Consider the following 21,322-nt stretch of genomic DNA (forward strand, 5'->3'; position numbering starts at 1 on the left):
AAAAACGCGGACGCGTCACTGCATGTGTGTGTGTTTTTTTTTTTTCTTTCTTTTTTCATGTGACATCTTGGAGGTTACACTTTTCCTCTACGAGGTGTTCTGCCGAGAAGCAGCACGAGTTAATGTCTGAAACATGGCAGCCATCATGTTTATCGGTGCTCACAGTACCAAAAAGCATAGCCTTTGAGATTCGGGGTTATTACACATATCCCAGCATTGCTGGGATACTTGTGTGGCCGCCACCTGTATGTATAGTGGAACTCGGCAGCGTGCAGCTGGTGCAGCTACGAAAGTACAATGGAGCCCAACATTGCGGCAGGTTGTGGTGCGTTTCGCGAGTGCATTTTAGAGCGCAGCTCCTGTTCCTGCTCCACAAAAGCGCATTCACAGCCCGACATTTTCGGTGCGCACAGCTTGCGGCCAGTCGCGCTGCGCCAGCCAAAATGCCATCTCCTCTAGACTTCGACGCGTGCCGTCGGCTGCTCACTTCAGAGCGTGCGCAGAACGATCCCCAACCCGCGCGCCACTTTGATGACTTTAGACGGCTATCTGCGATCGTCAGCGAAGTGGCATGGGCACTTCCGGTGGATGGCCATGTCCGGTTACGTTGGCTGGGCCAGTGCTTCGAACATTGTTCTTGCCAACGTGACATAGTCAGTCAGTCAGTCAATCAATCAATCAATCAATCAATCAATCAATCTTTATTTTCATTCTGTCGTAGAGTGAGTGTGCAAGCGCACTCACTCTATGTTGCACTATATACGCACCTTAACTGGGCTATTCTTTTTTTTACTTTCGTTAGTCCGAATTTCGTATAATTCAAATTTTCGTAGCACCCCTGCAAAATTTGAATCGACGAGCTTTTACTATGTAGTTCTCTTATTGCTCAATGCATTTGACCAGCTTTCTTCTTTTTTTTTTTAGATCATCATACCAGTAGTTTCTCTGGCTCTGAACTCATTTACTACGACAGCAGCAGGGTCGCACAGGGCACACCGTCATTGCTGCCGCTGTTGTTTTAAAACATGGTGCATGCCTACAAGAGGGGATTGGACACCTACTGTGGTGGCTCAGTGGCTGTGGTGTTCAGCTAGTGAGCAGGAGGAGCTGCTTCTGGCCAATCAGGCTGCCCACCAATAGGGGTGGAATGTAAAAAACACTCATGGCAGTACATGCGCACAAAACCCCACAAATGTCGCCAATTGCCAAAATGCAAAGTGGTGGAGTGGTTAGCATGTCCAGCTCCCAAATGCACATTGCCACAGAGGCCCATGTTCAACCCCTAGTGGTGGTAACAGGCGAAAGTTTATTTTCTATTTTCTTTTGCATACTGTGAAGGTAAAGCTGAGGACGAGGACATGGCCTGGCAGTGACCACAACTTGATAATGAAAATTTGACAATGACACTAATAGAAAGGACAGATGGGCAGACACAGCAAACCAAGTTTCGATAATATATTAACTGCCGTCACTGCAAAATTCTTCTGTTTGGTTCTTAAATTAGTCCATTGCAGTCTCTGTTAGACCTCCATCACTTGAAGAGCACTGTCCATAGAGAGATTTCCGGAAGTAACTTGGAACAGGGAATAAAAAATGGAAGCTTGGTCAGGACTGCAGCGTGAATGGTTCAGCTGCTAAAGCCTATTGTTCTTTATGAAGCCTATGTATTTTGTGAATTGACAGTGAACTAGTGTACCACCTCAGCAAAGCAGCGTGCCTGTTGTCAGTTTTTCTTGTCATTTCTCCTCGATAGCCTCCTGCAAAGTGGTCACCCTGTATCTGTAACTGTCTGCAGTCATACAGGCGTGGTTGTCGTTGGTGGCATAAATTAAGTAGACATTTTCCAGTATTCCAGGAGGCTGTTGCCATGACTTTGCCTACAGGTATTCATGTCTTGAGCATCTATGGCACGGGTGATGACTTGTGCTTCTGCTGCAGTGACCTCACTTTGGGTTCAGGATTTATCCTAGTACAACCAAATCTCATTCACAGTCACCAAAAAATAAAAAGTACATTGAGTCTTTGTGGTGCACTTCCAAATTATCTGATATCAGCATATCTATGGCCTGCCAGAATGCCTCAACATTTTTTTTAACCAATCTTGTACTAAACTTTGACATGCCCGGCTCTTCAAGCTGAACCTGTTGAGATGCCCTGCCCATTTCATATGCTATTACATCAACATTAATTTGCCTGTATGGCAAAATTAAATCTGCAACTTTCCTGCACATTCTTGCAGAGTTCCTTGCACAGTTCATACTAAGTGAGCATCATCTTGAATAGGTCCTCCCATACTTGAGCTACTTGGCTGGAATATTTTACTTTGTAACATAGCTGTGCAGGATGGCATGCACTGATTGTGCCTTCCATTTTTCCTTTGTTTTCTTTTTGTTCTTGCTTATGCTAGGCAAAAATGCTATGTGAATGTTTGTATTGATTCTACTGTATCTATTCTCACCTGTTTTCTGTCAAATAATTGGAATGTAGTCATCCTGATATAATATTCTTGTTTTGTCTGTCTAACATGTACACACAGTTTTGTACTGCCCTAGATGCTAGCCTCTTAGCTATCGGTTCAAATAGTAGCCTTATAGTAAGACATCCTGTGCGTGACTAATAGTTTTTTTATCAACTGATTGATTGATTTATCGATTGATAAATTGATTGATCGAATGACTTACTGACTGTCTAACCAGCGCAACAACAAGCTGCAGTCACACATTCATAAATCTCCTGGGGAAAAAAAAAATGTGATTGCTGAGTAGTGCCCACAGCTAAGCCGTGTGCCCATTTGATTTGTATGAGGACTCTCCTGATGTGCATTAAAGGTGCCATCAAGAGAGCTTGTGTGCTCAATTGTGGGTAGGTGAGTGAGGTAAAAGTCAAATGCACACCAAGTTGTGAGAACATTTGCTACAAATATGTGTGTTTCAGCAAAGCCTAATTTATTCCATTCTCTTGTAATGGCTGGAGATCTGTATTGGGGTTTTATTGCGTTAGTGTGGTAAAAAAAAATATTCTTTTGTGGCGTGAAACTGAGGCTAGTGGATTGTTAACAAGGAAAAAATTCAGTTGCATGAAAAAACAAACAAAAACTCAACCAGGCAGCTCTTGTGGGCTAAAATTGGTGAATAATGTGCAATCCATGGCATTACTGGGACATTGCGTAGGATGCAGTTCGGGCCAAAAATTCATATTGAGAAGTTTGGTGCCCTGCTAATTACTAGTAATTCTTTTCAGCCAAGTAAATGCGAAATAAGTTTTTTGAAAAGTAATGTACCAATGTGGGCTATGTTGGTGTACCTCCTTAACAAAACTTCGGTACACGATTGTTTGTTTCCAGCACTAAATTTAGTATGCTTGCATGACGCATTATTGCTTTCTGTCTTTTCTACTTTACCACTCTCAGGTGCAGAGCAGTTCAATGCTACTTCTGGGTATGCTGGCAAATTCACATGGGAGAATGATTTCAAAGATGAAGTTCCAAGGTGAATATACATGTTCTGCAGTTCATGACAGGCATGCAAGGTCTTGCATATTTGGCCGTACAAACTCTAATACCAGAAATGGATTTCACTCCTAGTCTCTCTATTCCCGGCCCTCACTTAGAGGATTGCATACAACTGTCTTGTTTAATGAAGCATTTAACATTGCTAAATAACCTGATCTGGAAAATGTTGGAAGCCACCACAACACACAAGCCTAGCGAATGATACTGTACAAGCTTTCTTATTATTATTTTTGCCTTAAGTACAAGAAAGATGCAAAGAACACAGAAAGAAACGGAATGTAAAAGGAGCAACTTGTTTGTTTTAGACTGGACACTTGTATTTATGATAGGAATAGATGCTGTAAAAAAGTACAGTTTGTACTAAAACAAGAGAACTAGTACAGTCGAACCTTGATATAACGGAGTTGTACTCGCAGCGAGAAACTTCATTAAACCGCAAATTTCATAAATTTCTGGTTTTAAAGTTTTAGCATTAAAAACAACTTCATGAACTCCCGGTGCATTTCTAGTCGATAGCATCTTGTTGGTAAGCACTTATAAACAAATTGCAAGAAGGTCAGTCCATGATAGTGCAGTTATGTGCACCAGTGGCTGTGTTGAAGATCGCGTTGAGAGCAATGCGTCGGTATGGCTCACGGTGTCTAAGATTTACGTGTGTTGCATCATGCGGGGCCGTAAATCTTGGACACCATAGCTGACAGCACTTGGTGCTCGCAGTGAGCGCCTACAAACGAAAAACAAAAGTGTAAAATAATACGGATATTCATCCTGAACAAAAAAAATAAAATAAAAGTCGCAGTTTTTCCAGTAAGACGGAGCATTGATGGCGATAGCGATGAGACAACTACACGGAGTAAGGTTCGTAGCTTTATCGATGTGAGGCGCACTCATGCAAACATTAACAAATCTCGCTCGATGACAACGAACTTGCAGTCACAACATCAGCAAGCGCTTCTCACCGTGTCTTGGAAACTTGAGGTTATGCGATCGCCAACGCTAGATGCACGGGAACAACAAAATCTGCGTGAAGGCACCAAGCATTTCGGCTTGCCCTTTGCATTTACAACAAGATTCGCATGAAGGCACCAGCCATTTCAGCCCACCCTTTGCATTTTCTGTGGAGAAATTACCTCCGATAGGCCTGCGCTCGGACATGTGCTAGGAGGAGGTGGCAGATAGGCACGCATTCCTGCCTACCCCTCCCCGCGTGTGCTTGAACACGTTAACATGCGTTAACTCCCTCACCATCCCCCTCGCACAGAAGGAATCGTCATCTCTTGTGTTTCTCCTGGCACTGCGAGCTGCCGCATGCCCCGCGACCTTCGCAAGTTGCTTACCAATGTGACAAATGGCACAGCGGTGTTTCCTGCCTGCCGCAATCCAGCGCATGCACTTTGGTGGTGGTTTTGCCCCTCAAACTTTTCATGCAGAAAGGACACTTAAGTAACTTTTCCCTCGGCCGACATCTTTATTGTTTTTTGTTATATTTACTGCCACACAGGCTAGTAAAGTACATGCAGGTAGTAAAGTACATACAGGGCCAAGTGTGCTTGGATTGGCCGAAAACTTTGTTAAATAGAAACCGAGTCGCAAAATTACTTAGTTAAATCGTGAAAAAAAAATACACGGTATTCAATGCAGCTAAGATTGGAAAATTAAATTAGTTTTTTACATTGTAAATTTCGTTAAATCAAGGGTTACTATACTGAAGTTTGACTGTATTTCACTGCAGCTTCCTGATAAAAGATACCAGTACATCACAGATCTTTGTCATGGCAAGCTGCACACAGATGTCGCCTCGGGTTTGGTTGCTAAGAATACAGTAGAACCTCGTTGATACAATCTCATTATGTACAATTTCCCGGTGCTAACGTTTGCAATTAAGAAAAATAAATGACCCACTACACTTACGCTTCTTTTTTACCTGTGCATATGTCGCCGTAAAACATGATCTTTCGGGACCAGCGTTCAGTACATCGCCAAACTGCAATTGCATGATACGTGTTCCGGCCACTAGATCCCACATACAAGAAAAGGTGCGAGGTGCACGTGATCGAGAGCAATGGCCACTCGCCGCAGCAGCTTCCCCGCTATACTCACCCGCCTGTCTTACATGAAAATGGCAGCACGCACTCAGTTTCCGATTCCGTTACCAGCAAATCTCCTCTGAGGTCATCACATGCCACATTCACAGCTTTTGCCATCAACCCTGTTGCAATAAGTATCTTCACCTATCTTTTTCGCAGCGCGTGGGGTGTGTTGCTGTTGGAACCGCACTGAACACTTTGAATGGGCAAAAACCCAAACGCGTCACTGTTACCTGCTGGAGGTGGTACTAAGTGAGCTTCATGCTTCACTCTACTGGCATCATAGGGATCGCATTCCGGAGATGCCCATCAACTCGATTTCATTTCAGTTACTCCTTACCATCTTGAAGGGAACCTAAAACGCTCTTCTGACTAATCATAGAATGGCTTCACTATTACCATATTTCCCTGCAGGGGCGTCTGCGTCAGCAGGCGTTTGGTGTGTTGCGACACCGCTTACCCGAGCACACGAGGCTTGGACCCTCCCGCGTGTAGCCGTGCGTGGCTTAGCTGTGTCCGGGGAAAGGGGGATCCTGGGGTTTGAGCCAGTGCCGGGTGTTTGGACCTTTACGCCCCCTCGATGGTGGCGACATACCTCTATGGCCTCCGCTTCACGTAGACGGCACCCCTGGACTGACTCACTCGGGGGAAATCGGTAGTTGCCTCTTCCTGTCCCCCTCTCCACTCTTCCGTCTTTCTCCCTCACTTTGAATCTTTCCTGTCTTCTACTCACTTCATTTTACTTCTAATTTTCCAGGCAGCAAGGGTTAACCGTGTGTATCTACCCAGCCTTGGGTACATATATTAGCTCATAGTGGCGTTCTATAGCTCACGTCTACAGGTATGTTCCGTCCGCAGGGGCGTCTGCGTCAGCAGGCGTTTGGTGTGTTGCGACACCACGTACCCGAGCACACGAGTGTTGGACCCTTCCGCTTGTAGCCATGCGCGGCTTAGCTGTGTCCGGGAAAAAGGGGATCTTGGGGGTTGAGCCAATGCCGGGTGTTTGGACCTTTTAGGCCCCCCAGCAGAGGCAACACACCTCTTTGGCCTCTGCTTCACATAGACCGCACCCCCGGACTGACTCATTCGGGGGAAATCGGCAGTCGCCTCTTCCTGTCTCTCCCTCCTCGAATCTTCGTCTTTTTCTCTCACTTTCTGGCCTTTCCTGTCTTCTTCTCTCTTCTATTTGCTTCCTTTCTCCTTGGCGGCAAGGGTTAACCTTGTGTGGGATAGCCAACCTTGGTTATAACAGATTTCGTTATAGTAGTGTCGTACAGCTGGCGCGTGCAGGCTGTCTTTTCACAGTCCTGTAGCGTCCCCTTGTTGGGCTCCATGGTGGGTGGCTGGCTGGCGGCGCTGCCGAATTTTCGCATATATCTATGGCAAGTTCTTTTCCACCACTTCCTGATTGCCCTCATAAATGAGGGCGCACCGAGGAAGTTTTCACGTTTTTTTTGTCCGAAACATTGACAGTTTTCCAAGATTTCATGTAATACATTCAGAGAAAAAAGAAAAGGCAGCGAGAATGATCTCACCTTTTCTGGTTGCAAAGACACTTGCCAAAGCTTTCGGCCCAGGTTATAAAGTCTCCAAGTTGGCAAGTGGCGACCTCCTCTTAGAACTTCGTGATATGAAACAGCACGAAAAACTCACTAATCTGGTATCTTTCGGGAGTCTTCCAGTGACGGTCACACCGCACCACAAATGAACACCACCGGCGGAGTCGTTTCCGATGCTCATCTCACGGAATTGACTGAAGCCGAACTACTGGAGGGCTGGAGCGATCAAAATGTGATCAATGTCATGAGAATAAAGATCAGGCACAATGGCAAGGAGATTGAAACAAAGCACCTAATTCTAATTTTAACATAAAGTATGCTACCTGAGACCATTGAGGCTGGGTACATAAAGATCCGAGTCAGACCGTACATCCCCAATCCTCTCCGATGCTTTAAGTGTCAAAGATTTGGCCACAGTTCACAGAACTGCTGAGGCCGCCAGACTTGTGCTGAAGGTAGTGCCCAAGAACACCCACCTGACAATTGCGAGAATGCTCCACACTGCGTGAACTGTGATGGGGAACACGCCGTTTACTCGCGGTCCTGTCCATCATGGAAAAAGGAAATGGTAACAATCAAAGTTAAGGAAAACATATCGTTCAAAGAGGCACGCAGGCGGGTAGGATACCTGCCAAAGGACAGCTTTGCCGAAGTGGCGCGTCAGGGGGCAGCGTCACAACGGCCTGCGGCGGCTGTGCGATCCACAAGCACTGAGTCAGCAGTTACGCCATCTGCCCCCGCGGCGGTTGCAGCTAGCGCTGCTCTGCCAACCCAGCAGACGGGACCATCGACGCCGAAGGTGGGCGCAGCCAAGGCTGCCCCAACCTCCCCGGCCCCTTCCAGCGCTGGCAACAGCCGGCGCAGCCAAATCCCTCAGGGAGCCCCATCGACCTCCGGGCTGGTGGGCACAGGGGTCTTGCCTTCCGAGGCAGAACTCTCTCGGAAAACTTCTCGCTCGCACGAGCGCGTGTCCGGCGCCTCACAAGAGGCAATGGACACTACACCTATCCTCACGGCGCACCAAGTGCCTAAGGAGCGGCGAGGCTCCCTCGAATGCTCCAGAAAGGGCAAAACTCCTGTTACAGGGCCTCAAAAGAGCTCTGTAATCTAATATCTGTAATCTCTGTTATTACTACTTCTGTTTCTGTACACACAGCACCTATTTACTTCCAATATGGATACACAAATTATTCAATGTGTAAGGAAGAAGAAATGTGCCGTGCCGAGCTCCGCAGCCGGAGCGCCAGCGCTACTGAAGTGGGGCTCGGGCTAGACGCTGTTCCTGGTTGGACTGGCTAAGCCTACGCTGTTGCGTCTTCTTGTCCGCGTCCTTTGTGTCGTCCACAGCCGTGTCGGACTTCTTTGCCATAATTGGTGGAGGTTCGCTGGGTCTCCTGCAATCCTGGAATTGCGCAGCCGGACTCTCCCTGCCATCATGACCACTGAAAGCGCCACGAGCTTACCACCACCTGCTCCCCAGTCTACTGTATGTCCCGGCACGTTCCGCCAGCGGGACCCTCTTATCTTCAGCGGCACTGACGACCACGACGTTGATGACTGGCTCTCATCATACGAACGCGTCAGTCGGAACAACAAATGGGATGACATCACGAAATTGACCACCGTCCCTTTCTACCTCACCGGAATTGCCCACTTGTGGTTTCGGAACCACGAAAGCGAAGTCCCAAGCTGGACGGTGTTCAAGACAAAGTTCAGCGAGGTTTTCGGCCGCCCTACTGTGCAAAAGCTTCGTGCCGAACAGCGTCTGCAGTCGCGCTCTCAGCAGCCTGGTGAGAACTTTACCAGCTACATCGAAGATGTCATCGATCTCTGTAAACGCGTCGATGCATCCATGACTGAGGGCAATAAAATCAAGCATATCATGAAGGGTATCGACGAGGACGTGTTTCAGATGCTCATTTCAAAGAGCCCCTCTACTGTTGCCCAAGTTATTGAACTGTGCCCAAGCTATGACGAGCTCCGCTGTCAATGCCTCCTCACCCGCCGTCCTGTTCCCCATCAGGAATCGTTGTCCGGCTTGACCTCTCCTTTTCCAGATGCCATCCTCCTCTCGCAAATCAAGGCTTTTGTCCGGGAAGAAGTTGCTTGCCAGCTCTCCCTGATCTCCAACCCACCGGAGTCAAGTTCGTCCCATAGTCCGACCTTACGACACGTTATAGAAGAACAAGTGTCCGAGGCTCGTCCTTCCTCTGGAACGGGCACCTCAACTCACCGCCCCATTGACTTACGCCGACGCCGTCGCACGACCACTGACCTTCCGGGCTTCGCCTCCGATGCCTGGCCCTGTTTTTACCCCCACGCCGCCATGACCTCCAGCCCATCGAGTAATTAATCCCTGGCGCACACCGGACAATCGGCCCATCTGCTATTCGTACGGTATTCCTGGACACGTCGCACGCCTGTGCCGCCGCCGTCCACTTCATCCACGTCACAACCCACGCACAGCCGTGTATGACCATCCGTTGTCTTACGCTCCAGACTGCGATTTACCCCTTCCCCGCCCAAGCCTTCGCCCAGTTTCCGACCGTCGCTCGCTCTTCCCGATGCGTCGACGTCCCTCTACCGCTGACACGTAAAACTAAGTGGCGCAGTTCCCGAGGCAAGAACTGTGTCACCGTCACAACACTCAAGCCCTCTTCTTTCGCCGGCCAACGTTATTGATGACGCTGTTGAAGGCGTCTCTGTGCTTGCCCTCATTGACACAGGTGCCGCCATATCTGTAATTGCCGAAAAACTATGCCGCTCAATACGAAAAGTCACGACGTCTTTCTTCGGTCCTTTACTCCGCATGGCCACAGCACAGCACGTCCAGCCGGTGGCTGCGTGCACCACCAGACTTGAAATTCTAGGAGTGCTCTACGCAGTCGAGTTCGTCGTTCTTCCCCACTGTTCCCACGATATTATTTTAGGTTGGGACTTTCTCTCCCGTCACCAAGCTGTTATTGATTGCTCCCGTGCAGAAGTTGCCTTCTCTTCGCTTGGCAATGCCATATCTGATGACGTTTCGCTTTCCTGCACCAAGTTGTCCCTCACTGACGAGATCCATATACCTCCGCACGCATCCGTTCTGGCACCTGTATCCTGTTCCACGCCTTCCACTGCTTTCGTTCACCGCCACCTCTCATCACTCCCAACTGCGTTGCTTAGCCTTCAAGCTGGTGCTACTCACCTTCCTATACACAACCACTTCCCATTCCCGATTGCGTTGCTTCGCGGTGAATCTCTCGGCACTGTGGAGACTTACGACACCATTACCACGTCGGAACTTCCTGTTGGGTTGTCAGAGGTCAACACCCTCTACTGTAGTCCCGTACCTGCCACATCGCCTGAAGACGTTTTCAGCCACGTGATCAACAACGCCTTAAGCCCCATGCAACGCCATGCCCTTCTCCGTCTCCTCGAGAAATTTCACCCTGCTTTTGACAGCCACAGCACTTCTCTGGGCCGAACGACGACTGTATGTCACCGTATTGACACCGGTTCTCACTCACCGCTACGGCAGCGACCCTACCGCGTCTCGTCGACAGAACGACGCTTCATTGATGAGCAAGTAGGTTACATGCTAAAGCGCGGTGTCATTGAACCGTCCGACAGCCCATGGGCATCGCCAGTTGTTTTAGTTAAAAAGAAGGATGGCTCGATCCGCTTTTGCGTGGATTACCGTCGCCTAAACAAAATAACCCAAAAGGATGTTTATCCATTGCCGCGGATCGACGACGCCCTCGACAGCTTACAAGGTGCAGAGTTCTTTTCCTCCCTCGATCTACGCTCTGGTTATTGGCAGGTGCCTATGGCTACAGAAGATAAGCCTAAAACTGCTTTCATCACACCAGATGGCTTATACGAATTTCGTGTGATGCCATTCGGACTTTGCAACGCGCCTGCGACTTTTGAGCGGATGATGGACACTATTCTTCAAGGCCTCAAATGGAACACGTGCTTGTGTTATTTGGATGATGTAGTAGTGTTCGCACCAGATTTTCCTACTCACCTTCATCGCTTGGAGCAGGTTTTACGCTGTCGCAGTGACGCTGGCCTCCAACTAAATCTGAAAAAATGTCACTTTGGGGCACGCAAGCTGACAATTCTAGGACATGTCGTGTCGAAGGACGGTGTTCTCCCTGATGCCGCTAAGCTCCGTGCTGTTAAAGAATTCCCGAGGCCAACATCTCTAAAAGTCTTGCGCAGTTTCATTGGCCTCTGCTCGTACTTCCGCCGCTTTATTCGAAATTTCTCTTCGGTTATGGCACCTCTGACAGAGCTTCTTCGGGGAGACCCCAATCTTTCCGCGTGGTCCCCGACTTGCGATGATGCCTTCGCGACACTACGTCACCTGCTCACAACACCACCGATACTGCGCCATTTCGATCCAACTGCTCCCACGGAAATCCATATGGATGCTAGCGGTGTTGGTCTTGGCGTTGTGCTCGCCCAGCGAAAGCCTGGCTGCCAAGAATATGTTGTTGCTTACGCAAGCCGTACTCTGACGAAAGCTGAAGCGAACTATTCCGTCATGGAAAAAGAATGTCTCGCGATCATCTGGGCCATCACAAAATTTCGCCCATGCCTGTACGGCCGGTCCTTCGATGTCGTTACCGATCACCACGCACTTTGCTGGTTGTCGTCTCTCAAGGATCCCTGCGGCCGCCTAGCCCGGTGGGCACTGAGGCTCAAAGAGTACGATATCCGGGTTGTCTACCGCTCAGGCAAGATGCACACCGATGCTGATGCTCTTTCGCGCTCGCCTGTCCACGCCGACATTGTCAGTGTGTCTGTCCTAGACGACCCACTTCTCCCATTCGGAAAGAAGAACAAGTGTGCCGTGCCGAGCTCCGCAGCCGGAGCGCCAGCGCTACTGAAGTGGGGCTCGAGCTAGACGCTGTTCCTGGTTGGACTGGCTAAGCCTACGCTGTTGCGTCGTCTTGTCCGCGTCCTTCGTGTCGTCCACAGCCATGTCAGACTTCTTTGCCATTAATGGAACGTCAGAGGTCTTCTTAGAAACCTTGATCATGTGCAAGAACTCATCCACGAACACAATCCAAAAGTGCTGTGTTTACAGGAAATACACCTAAAATCAAAACACACAAACTTCCTCCGACAGTATATAACGTTTCACAAAGATCACGATGATGCTGTCGCATCATTGGGCGGTGTTGCCATTGTTATCCATAAAAGCATTGCGTGTCAACTTTTACAGCTACAAACGCCTCTTGAAGCAGTGGCGGTTCGAGCTGTTCTCCTAAACAAACTCGTCACCATTTGCTCGCTTTACATACCCCCACATTACCAATTAAAAAAACATGAATTTTATTCCTTTATAGATCAATTGCCAGAACCTTATGTTGTTCTTGACAATTTCAATGCACACAGCAGCCTGTGGGGCGACTCTCGAATAGATGCGTAAGGTTGTCTCGTTGAACAGTTCCTTTTTTCGTCCGGTGCGTGTCTGCTGAATAAGAAGAAACCCACATATTACTGTCTTGCAAACAGAACCCTTTCTTCAAGTGATCTTAGCCTAGTTTCCCCGTCTATACTGCCTGAACTTGAATGGGAAGTTACCAACAATCCTTACGAAAGCGACCACATCTCCATACTGCTATGAACACCTAAAAAAAAAGAATATCCACCACAGGCTCCTAGGTGGAAAATTGATACAGCTGATTGGGAGAAATTCCGAACTCTCACTAGTATCTAATGGGATGACATGTCCCCGTTAGGAATTGATGCTGCTGTGGAGTATTTTACAGCCTTCATAATAGATGCCGCATCTAAATGCATATCAGAAGTAAATGGCTTGGCATGCAAACGGCGTGTCCCGTGGTGGAACGACGAATGTAGGATCGCTCGTAAGAAATAGAACAAATGGGGGTTGCTGTGCGCCTCTCCCACTGCGGAGAATCTTATTAACTTTAAGAAAGTAAAGTCTCAAGGCAGGAGAACGCGCCAACAGGCCAGAAGAGAGAGTTGGCAGAAGTGTTTATCGGGCATCAACTCGTATACAGATGAGGCCAAAGTCTGGAACAGGGTTAATAGGATAAGAGGGCGGCAAACATATTCACTCCCTTTGGTAAACACACAAGGCGATACCCTGCAAAACCAGGCAGATTCACTTGGGGAGCATTTTGATAGCGTGTTAAGTTCAACCCATTATTCACAATCCTTTCTCAAATATAAACAAATAGAAGAATGCAAGCCACTCACAAGAAAGTGTCGGCAGAATGAACCGTTCAACCGTCCTTTTAGTATTGCAGAGTTGAGAGCTGCCTTGAGCGCATGCAAGAGCTCTGCACCGGGATCTGACAGAATCATGTATGAAATGATCAAAAACTTACACAATGACACCCAAGTTACTCTACTCGCAATTTTCAACACCATTTGGTCTGTAGGATACCTTCCAACTGCATGGAAAGAAGCAATTGTGGTCCCTGTTTTGAAACAAGGCAAAGACCCTTCCTCAGTGGCAAGTTACCGCCCGATAGCCCTCACAAGTTGCCTTTGTAAGGTATTTGAAAAAATTATTAATCGGCGACTCATCCATTTCCTTGAAATTAGCAAAATGCTTGATCCCTATCAGTGCGGCTTCCGAGAAGGACGCTCCACAACCGATCATCTTGTACGTATTGAAGGATATATCCGTGACGCATTTGTACACAAACAGATTTTCTTATCCATATTCCTCGACATGGAGAAGGCGTGCGACACAACGTGGCGCTACGGAATCTTGAGAGACTTGTCAGAAATGGGCATTCATGGCAATATGCTAAATCTAATAGAAAACTATTTGTCCAATCGTACCTTCCAGGTAAAAGTCGGCAATGTACTGTCACATCCTTTTATACAGGAAACTGGTGACATGCTCAGCTGCACACTCTTTGTTGTAAAGATGACAACACTTCGTGCTTCATTACAACTGGCCATTTTTTATTCCATCTACGTGGATGATATTCAAATAGGTTTCAAATCCTGCAACCTCGCAGTGTGCGAGAGACAGGTACAGCATGGCTTGAACAAAGTGTCAAACTGGGCAGAGAAAAATGGATTTAAAATCAATCCTCACAAAAGTTCTTATGTGCTTTTTGCAAGAAAGAGAGGCCTGGTTCTGGATCCTTGCTTAGAACTTAGTGGGCAACAAATACCTGTGAGCAAAGAGCACAAATTCCTGGGTGTTATACTTGACTCCAGGCTTACTTTAATTCCACAATTCCACATATATAATATCTTAAAGCAAAATGTCTAAAAACAATGAACTTACTTAAAATCCTATCCCAATCAATTTGGGGTAACGACAGAAAGTGTTTATTAAATCTTTACAGGAGCCTAGTTCGATCACGACTGGACTATGGTGCCGTAGTATATCACTCTGCCGCCCCGACCGTGGTAAAGATGTTAGACCCCGTTCACCATCTGGGTATCCGCCTGGCCACTGGCGCATTTAGAGCAAGCCCTGTTGAAAGTTTATACGTCAAGTCAGATGAGTGGTCTCTCCATTTTCAGAAAACGTACATCAGCTTTACCTATTTGCTTAAAGTTCGCTCAAATAAGGAACATCCGTGTTTCACAACCGCTAACGACTTGACATTTGAAACACTTCTTCGTAATAAACCCTCCATGAGAGTACCTTTGTCACTGCGTGTAAGAGAGCTTAGTGAAGAAATGGATGTCCCAATTCTCGAACATCGCTTAATGTCTGCAGCTAAGCTACCACCGCCCTGGGAGTGGCACGTGATAGACTGTGATGTATCCTTTGTAGAAGTCACAAAGCACACTCCTGACCTCGAAATCGTTATGTATTTCCGTGAACTTCAATCGAAGTACTGCTGTTCCGAATTCTACACAGACGCGTCAAAATCACATTCTGGCGTATCTTTTGCTGCTGTTGGTCCCTCATTTTCTAAATATGATGTATTAAACCCCTTAACAAGTATCCTCACTGCAGAAGCCTATGCTGTACTGTCTGCAGTAAAACATATAAAGAAATTAAAACTTGACAGAGCAATTGTATACACAGACTCGTTAAGTCTTGTAAAAGCGCTGATTTTTTTACAACAGTTTACAAATCCTGTTTCCATTGAACTTTACTCACTCTTATGCAGTATTATCATATAGACATGTAATAATATGCTGGGTACCTGGCCATAGAGGCATTGAGGGTAACATACTAGCTGACAAACTGGCCACATCACTCATATCACTAGCTATTAATCGTACGACTACGGTCCCTGTCACAGATCTGAAGCCTTTCTTACATAAGAAACTGCGAAACTACTGGCAGCGCATGTGGGATGCAGAAATAAATAACAAACTGCACTGTATAAAGCCACAGTTAAGTTTCTGGCCCTCCGCAACAAAATCACGGCGAACAGATGTCGTATTCTGTCGTCTCAGAATAGGACACACATTTGGCACTCATAATTATCTACTTACTGGAAATGAACCTCCAACCTGTGGCAGATGCTGAGCATTGAGCACTCATGAACGCGAAAAGCGCCGAAAGACATTAGCATCAGAAAAGCCATCACTACAAAATCACAACCCAGGACAAAGCCAGTCCACACCATGTAGCATGGCCAGACAGGAGCATATGAGCGCAAGCGCGCACTGAAGCCCTGTCGTGCACAAAGCAGATGCTGCCCCTACACACTACACTAGCTGCGGTCTGCTATGTAGCGAAGATACCGTGGCTGCCGCGGGATGCCGCGAGTCTGCTCGCTGAGTGCACTGCGGCTCGCCAAGGACAACTGCGTTTGGGGCATCGTAGACACTAACATCATAAATAGTAGCATCTACGTGAACGTACAAAATCAAATTTGAACTGCACACCACAGTGATGTTCAGTAGGCGGAGTGTCGGGGGCACGCCCTCTCTGCTGTAGCCTTCGCAGTGCAAGGCATTGAAGAAGGAGCGGGAGCTCCACGAAGGGGATCATAAACGACCTTTGATTGCTGATGACTCCGCTTCTGCTTAAAGCATTGAAGTACTTTTTGCGTCAATGCATTTCTGAAATAAACAATTTTAACTTGAAGGGCATTTCTCAACTTTGATAAAAAGTGGTTCAGGGCCCCTTTAAGACACTATGGAAAGGAAAATGACGAAGTGCTTTGCAAGTTGCTCAGACCCCACCAGCTCAGTGCGCGTCAGCGTTTCATGTCACAGCTATTCTCGCCAAGTGGGCATGTCAAAACTTCCTGCCAAAATGCTCCACCCAAAGAAGTTGCTGACCTAGGCTGAATTTGAGGAGCGTGAACGTAAGCTTGCTGAAGCTGCAGGAAGGTGATGCGTGTCTCGGGCTGACCATAACTTTATTATGTTTGTATGTGCTTATAGCTTGCCTCGTATTTTTCTGAGTGCTACTGTGTTTCTTCAGGGACCCTTGGGAGAGGAGATGCACAGAAATAGTTGCCATGGATGCGCTTTGTTTTGTGAAGCCCCAGGAGCAGTACAGACTCAACAACATTCGGAGGGAATTGAACAAGGTAACACATTGTGGAATGCTTTTGTGCCATGAAAGTCCCGCTTGGAAAAATACAGCAGCAGCTGTAATGGTAATGGGAAAGTCAATGAAGAGGAGACCGTAGTAATGGTGCATCCTTGAGTTCATGGAAATCTCGGCAGTATACAATGAAACACGGATATAATGTGTTGTATATGGTCTTACTTTCAGTATACACTCCCTGTACCAGCGTGGATTTGTATGCCAAATGTGAGACCATAAGCAACCTAATATATTATTGGCTATATAACAAGTAGGTCTAAAATTTGGTCGGCCATGCTTTATTTCATTAAGTGTGCTCCTGCTGTAGCGAAACCGGAAATGCCAGGCAAAGGCCATCATAGCAAGGTGAATATTTACAGTCAAAAGCGTGGCAGTTTGGGCGAGTTGGTATGTCATAACTGTTTAAGGCTATTAGCGCAGCTCAGGACGAGCAATAAAGGAAAGAGGTAGGGGTAATCAAAGGGAGCGGAAAACAGGGTGAGCGCTAACTTCCAACTGAGGTTTATTTCGTGACACAAGACTACTTATACATTCGCAAACCATGTGACATCAACAAAGAAAACCAAGCAAGAAAACCGATAGCAACCAAGTGGCAACACATTCATACAGCCTGTGGCTGCAGTTGGAGATACGTCAATTCATTTCTTGATAATGATAATGAGGGTGAGCTTACACATGCATGGCCCAGACCAATGATAGCCTTTGCTTCGATGATTTCTCTTGTGAGCTGATTACGACTGCGACCAAGAATGACGCATTCCTCTAAGATAGGTTCGCAACCGCACGTTTTGCAGTGCTGCGCGAGAAACCCCCCAGCTGTAATACAATTCTTGGCATTGTAACCATGCTCGCGCAGCCTGTCATTCAGGCATCGGCCAGTTTGACCTACGTAACGTTTTCCGCACTTGAGTGGACGTTACCTACGAACTCCCACAGGATCATAAGATCCAGTTTTTGGACTTGCGCTTATCTTGTTCTGATATTCATACGTGTTGGTACTATGAACCTCGTGCTAACAAACCACTTCTTCCGTTCCATTCCGCCCATTCTAAGTTGGTGAAGAGAGGCATTGCTAACCTTTGCCTTAATAATGCTCTGAAAAAGTCGTGCCACCATAGTGTTTCATCTAGCTTTGCCTCTCAGTGCGAACGGCTTTCGCAGGCTGGTTATCCCGTGTCCCTACAAGTGTCAATAGCAGAACGAATTCTTAGACAGTGTAGAAAAGACAACCAGCACGCAGATAATCCTGTAACTACTCGGGGTAGGACTAGCGTCATCCCTTATATTCACACCGTCTCACATAATCTTAAGAAAATCGCCCAGCGAGCGAATGTTGGTGTAGTATTTTCTGCCCCCAATAAGCTCATGAGGATTTGCAAACTCACTAATCCGAATAAGGTAGCTCCTCTTTCCTGCGACAAGAACCACAAAAATAAGTTTGTTAATTGCGCACATTGTGTTGTTTATTCTTTTCCACTCAAGTGCGGAAAACGTTACGTAGGTCAAACTGGCCGATGCCTGAATGACAGGCTGCGCGAGCATGGTTACAATGCCAAGAATTGTATTACAGCTGGGGGGTTTCTCGCGCAGAACTGCAAAACGTGCGGTTGCGAACCTATCTTAGAGGAATGAGTCATTCTTGGTCGCAGTCGTAATCAGCTCACAAGAGAAATCATCGAAGCAAAGGCTATCATTGGTCTGGGCCATATATGTGTAAGCTCAACCTCATTATCATTATCAAGAAATGAATTGGCGTATCTCCAACTGCAGCCACAGGCTGTATGAATGTGTTGCCACTTGGTTGCTATCGGTTTTCTTGCTTGGTTTTCTTTGTTGATGTCACATGGTTTGCGAATGTATAAGTAGTCTTGTGTCACGAAATAAACCTCAGTTGGAAGTTAGCGCTCACCCTGTTTTCCGCTCCCTTTGATTACCCCTACCTCTTTCCTTTTTTGCTCGTCCTGAGCTGCGCTAATAGCCTTAAACAAATATTTACAGTACTAAGTATGTGTTTTGGTAGCGAAAATGCCTAATATATTCAGCCAGAGCAGCTTTAAACAGCAAATTTTGGCATTGTATGCATAGTAACGATGGTGCAAAGCATATTTTAATTTAGTATTGCTCATCTGCCACATATTGGCACAGAAAGCTGCAGAGAGGCTGTCAACACTGACAGGAGGACACCATTTGCTGGCCTGTCAGTGGCGTCACGTATGCTTGCCTTTCTCTCGCGTGGACACTATTATGACTTCTTTTTTTTTTTTTTCCTGTATCGGCAAGTACCCAATATAACAAATACGGTAGAACCTCGTTGATATGATCCCATTTCATACGATTTCTTGACCCCAATGTTCGCGATCAACAAAAAAAAGTTACTCACTCTGGTTGCGCTTCTTTTTTACCTGTTATGTTCCTGGAAAACACAATCCTTCGCGACCAACATTCAGTACATCGCCAAACTGCAATAATACGTTTCCCGATTGCTAGATCCCATCTGAACAAAAAAATGTGCGAGGCACGAGCGTTTGAGATCAGTAGGCACCCGCCACAGCAGCTTCCCCACAGTACTCACCCGCTCGTATCACTTGAAAATGGCAGCATGCACTCAATTTCCTCTTCTGGTACAAGCAAATCATCCTCCCGAGTCATTGCACATCGTGTTCAAGGCTATCGCCGCCAACCCTATTGCATCTTCATCTATCTGTTTCACAGCATGTGTGGCGTAGTGCTGTCAGAAGCATACTGCATGCTTTTAATAGGAAATAACACAAACGTGCCACCGTACCCTGCTGCAGGTGGCATGCAGTGAGCGTCATGTTTGTGCCGTATTCTGGTGTCGCCCACTAGCTCAATTTCATTTGTTTCCCCTCGCCATCTTAAAAAACACTATGCAATGGGGAAAGCGACAAAGTATGTCTTGGGTCACTTGGGCCCCACCAACTTGACGGGTGTCAGCGTCTCATGCCACAACATTTCTCGCCAAAGAGACACATCAGAACTTCCCGCCAAAATGCACTGCCTGAAGAAGCTGCTGACCCAGGCCAAACTTGAGGTGCAGAAACGTAAGCTTGCCAAAGCCGCAAAAATGACAATATTCATCTTGGACCACTTAGGCATCTTGGGCTCCACCAGGGGCCGTATTCTGTAGCGGTTCGCTTTGGAACCGGTTCGGTCTGGCTGTTGCCATTGGTCGGCGCTTCGTTGTCGTCATCCCTGGTGGGCGGGACGACAAATTTTGTTGACGTCACACAGGTTGTCAATCATCTGGAAAGGAACCGGTTCCCTGCTACGAGAGGAACCGCGGAGAAGTGGTTCGCTCGAGGGTCGCGCACGGTGGCGAGCATGATGTCGAGGGTTGCTAGGGCAACCGTGGCTGCCGGCTAGTCTCGCGCCAGCTGACGAGCAGGCACCTAGACGAGACGAGACAGAGACGGCAATGGCGGCTCCTTTGATTGTGCTAGGTTGTGCTGCTGGCAAGCGCTGAAAGACGACGCGATGAGAGGCAACGACGCGACGCGTTCGGCATGGCCGAAGAAGAGTTTCGAAGGTATTTTAGGCTCTCCAAAGACATAGTGCAACGTCTTTGCGATGAGCTGGAAGAACATCTCGGACCTCAAAGATTTCGTGGTGTCGACACTACGATGAAAGTGCTGTGCGCGCTGCGGTTTTTTGCCACCAGGTTTTTTGCCAACAGTGTGTCGGGAATGAAGAAGCAATTGCACTGTCGCAGCCTTCGGTCAACCGGATCATTACAGCCGTCGCCAAGGCCATTACGGTTGTGGGCAAAGAAAAAGGATGGGTTAGATTCCCATCCACGGCGCAACAGAAAGCCGCCGTCAGCTGTGCTGGCCCAACACACACGACGCCTTTGCTAGGTAGGGGTGCCCCTCGACAAATGAAACAAGTATTTCGCGCTGCCTTGCTGAAACATGAGGACCCAGCCACCTGTCCTTGTGCGACGACATCGTTTCGGTTTCGGCGCGCGAACAAGTCCAAAACGTAAACAAAGCGAGGCAATTTGTTTGCATAACGTATGGCACACCACCTAGCGACTAACTTAGAAAACAACACAAACAAAATTACAACTCCCAGTAGCCGTCTGCGCCGCAAGCTCACATTTATTACTGAAAATTATATTTGCAAGTGTTCTATACAAGCCAATGTTTTTTTATCAAACCAGCAACATCCTTCAATTGCTATACCGTCCCCCAAGTACAAACAAAAATGATGACGTTATCTTCCGGCAGACCGCCGCTCGTTGATTGGTTCCCCTCACGCCGACCCGTTCCACTCTTTCTCCGAGTGAGGTAATCCAGACGTAACAGCCAGACCGAACCGGTTCCAAAGCGAACCGCTACAGAATATTAGCCCAGCTCGATACCTGTCAGTGTCTCGTGCTGCAACGATTCGCGCCACACTTCACATAACGTAGATGTCAAATGCAGTTGAGTCTTCCAAATCTTTTAGTGACTTCTGGTCTTACATTTTCAGAGCTAAAACGTCTTTTCTCGCTTCTGTTTCTTTTTCTCTCTCTCTCTCAAAACATATGAATGCGTTTCTCCTGCATTGGGTACAATGAAGGTGTTTTCATGCCTGATGTGACGTAAGGAGGTTTGACTGTATTCCAAAATGCATGCTCACAATCAACACA

At 47.3% G+C, this 21,322-nt stretch overlaps 1 protein-coding gene across 2 annotated transcripts in view; it reads left to right on the forward strand.

The window, feature by feature from the left end:
- The window catches only part of LOC142576650 (poly(ADP-ribose) glycohydrolase-like), a 71,001-nt gene that overhangs the window by 42,551 nt on the left and 7,128 nt on the right, over positions 1-21,322 (forward strand). For both annotated transcript variants that reach the window (XM_075686881.1, XM_075686873.1), the window contains 2 exons: positions 3,410-3,488; positions 16,543-16,651. In XM_075686881.1, the coding sequence (XP_075542996.1) occupies positions 3,410-3,488; positions 16,543-16,651 (188 nt within the window). The remainder of the gene's footprint in view (positions 1-3,409; positions 3,489-16,542; positions 16,652-21,322) is intronic.

Source organism: Dermacentor variabilis, chromosome 1, assembly GCF_050947875.1.
Source record: "Dermacentor variabilis isolate Ectoservices chromosome 1, ASM5094787v1, whole genome shotgun sequence".
In the NCBI taxonomy this organism is placed as follows: Eukaryota; Metazoa; Arthropoda; class Arachnida; order Ixodida; family Ixodidae; genus Dermacentor; species Dermacentor variabilis.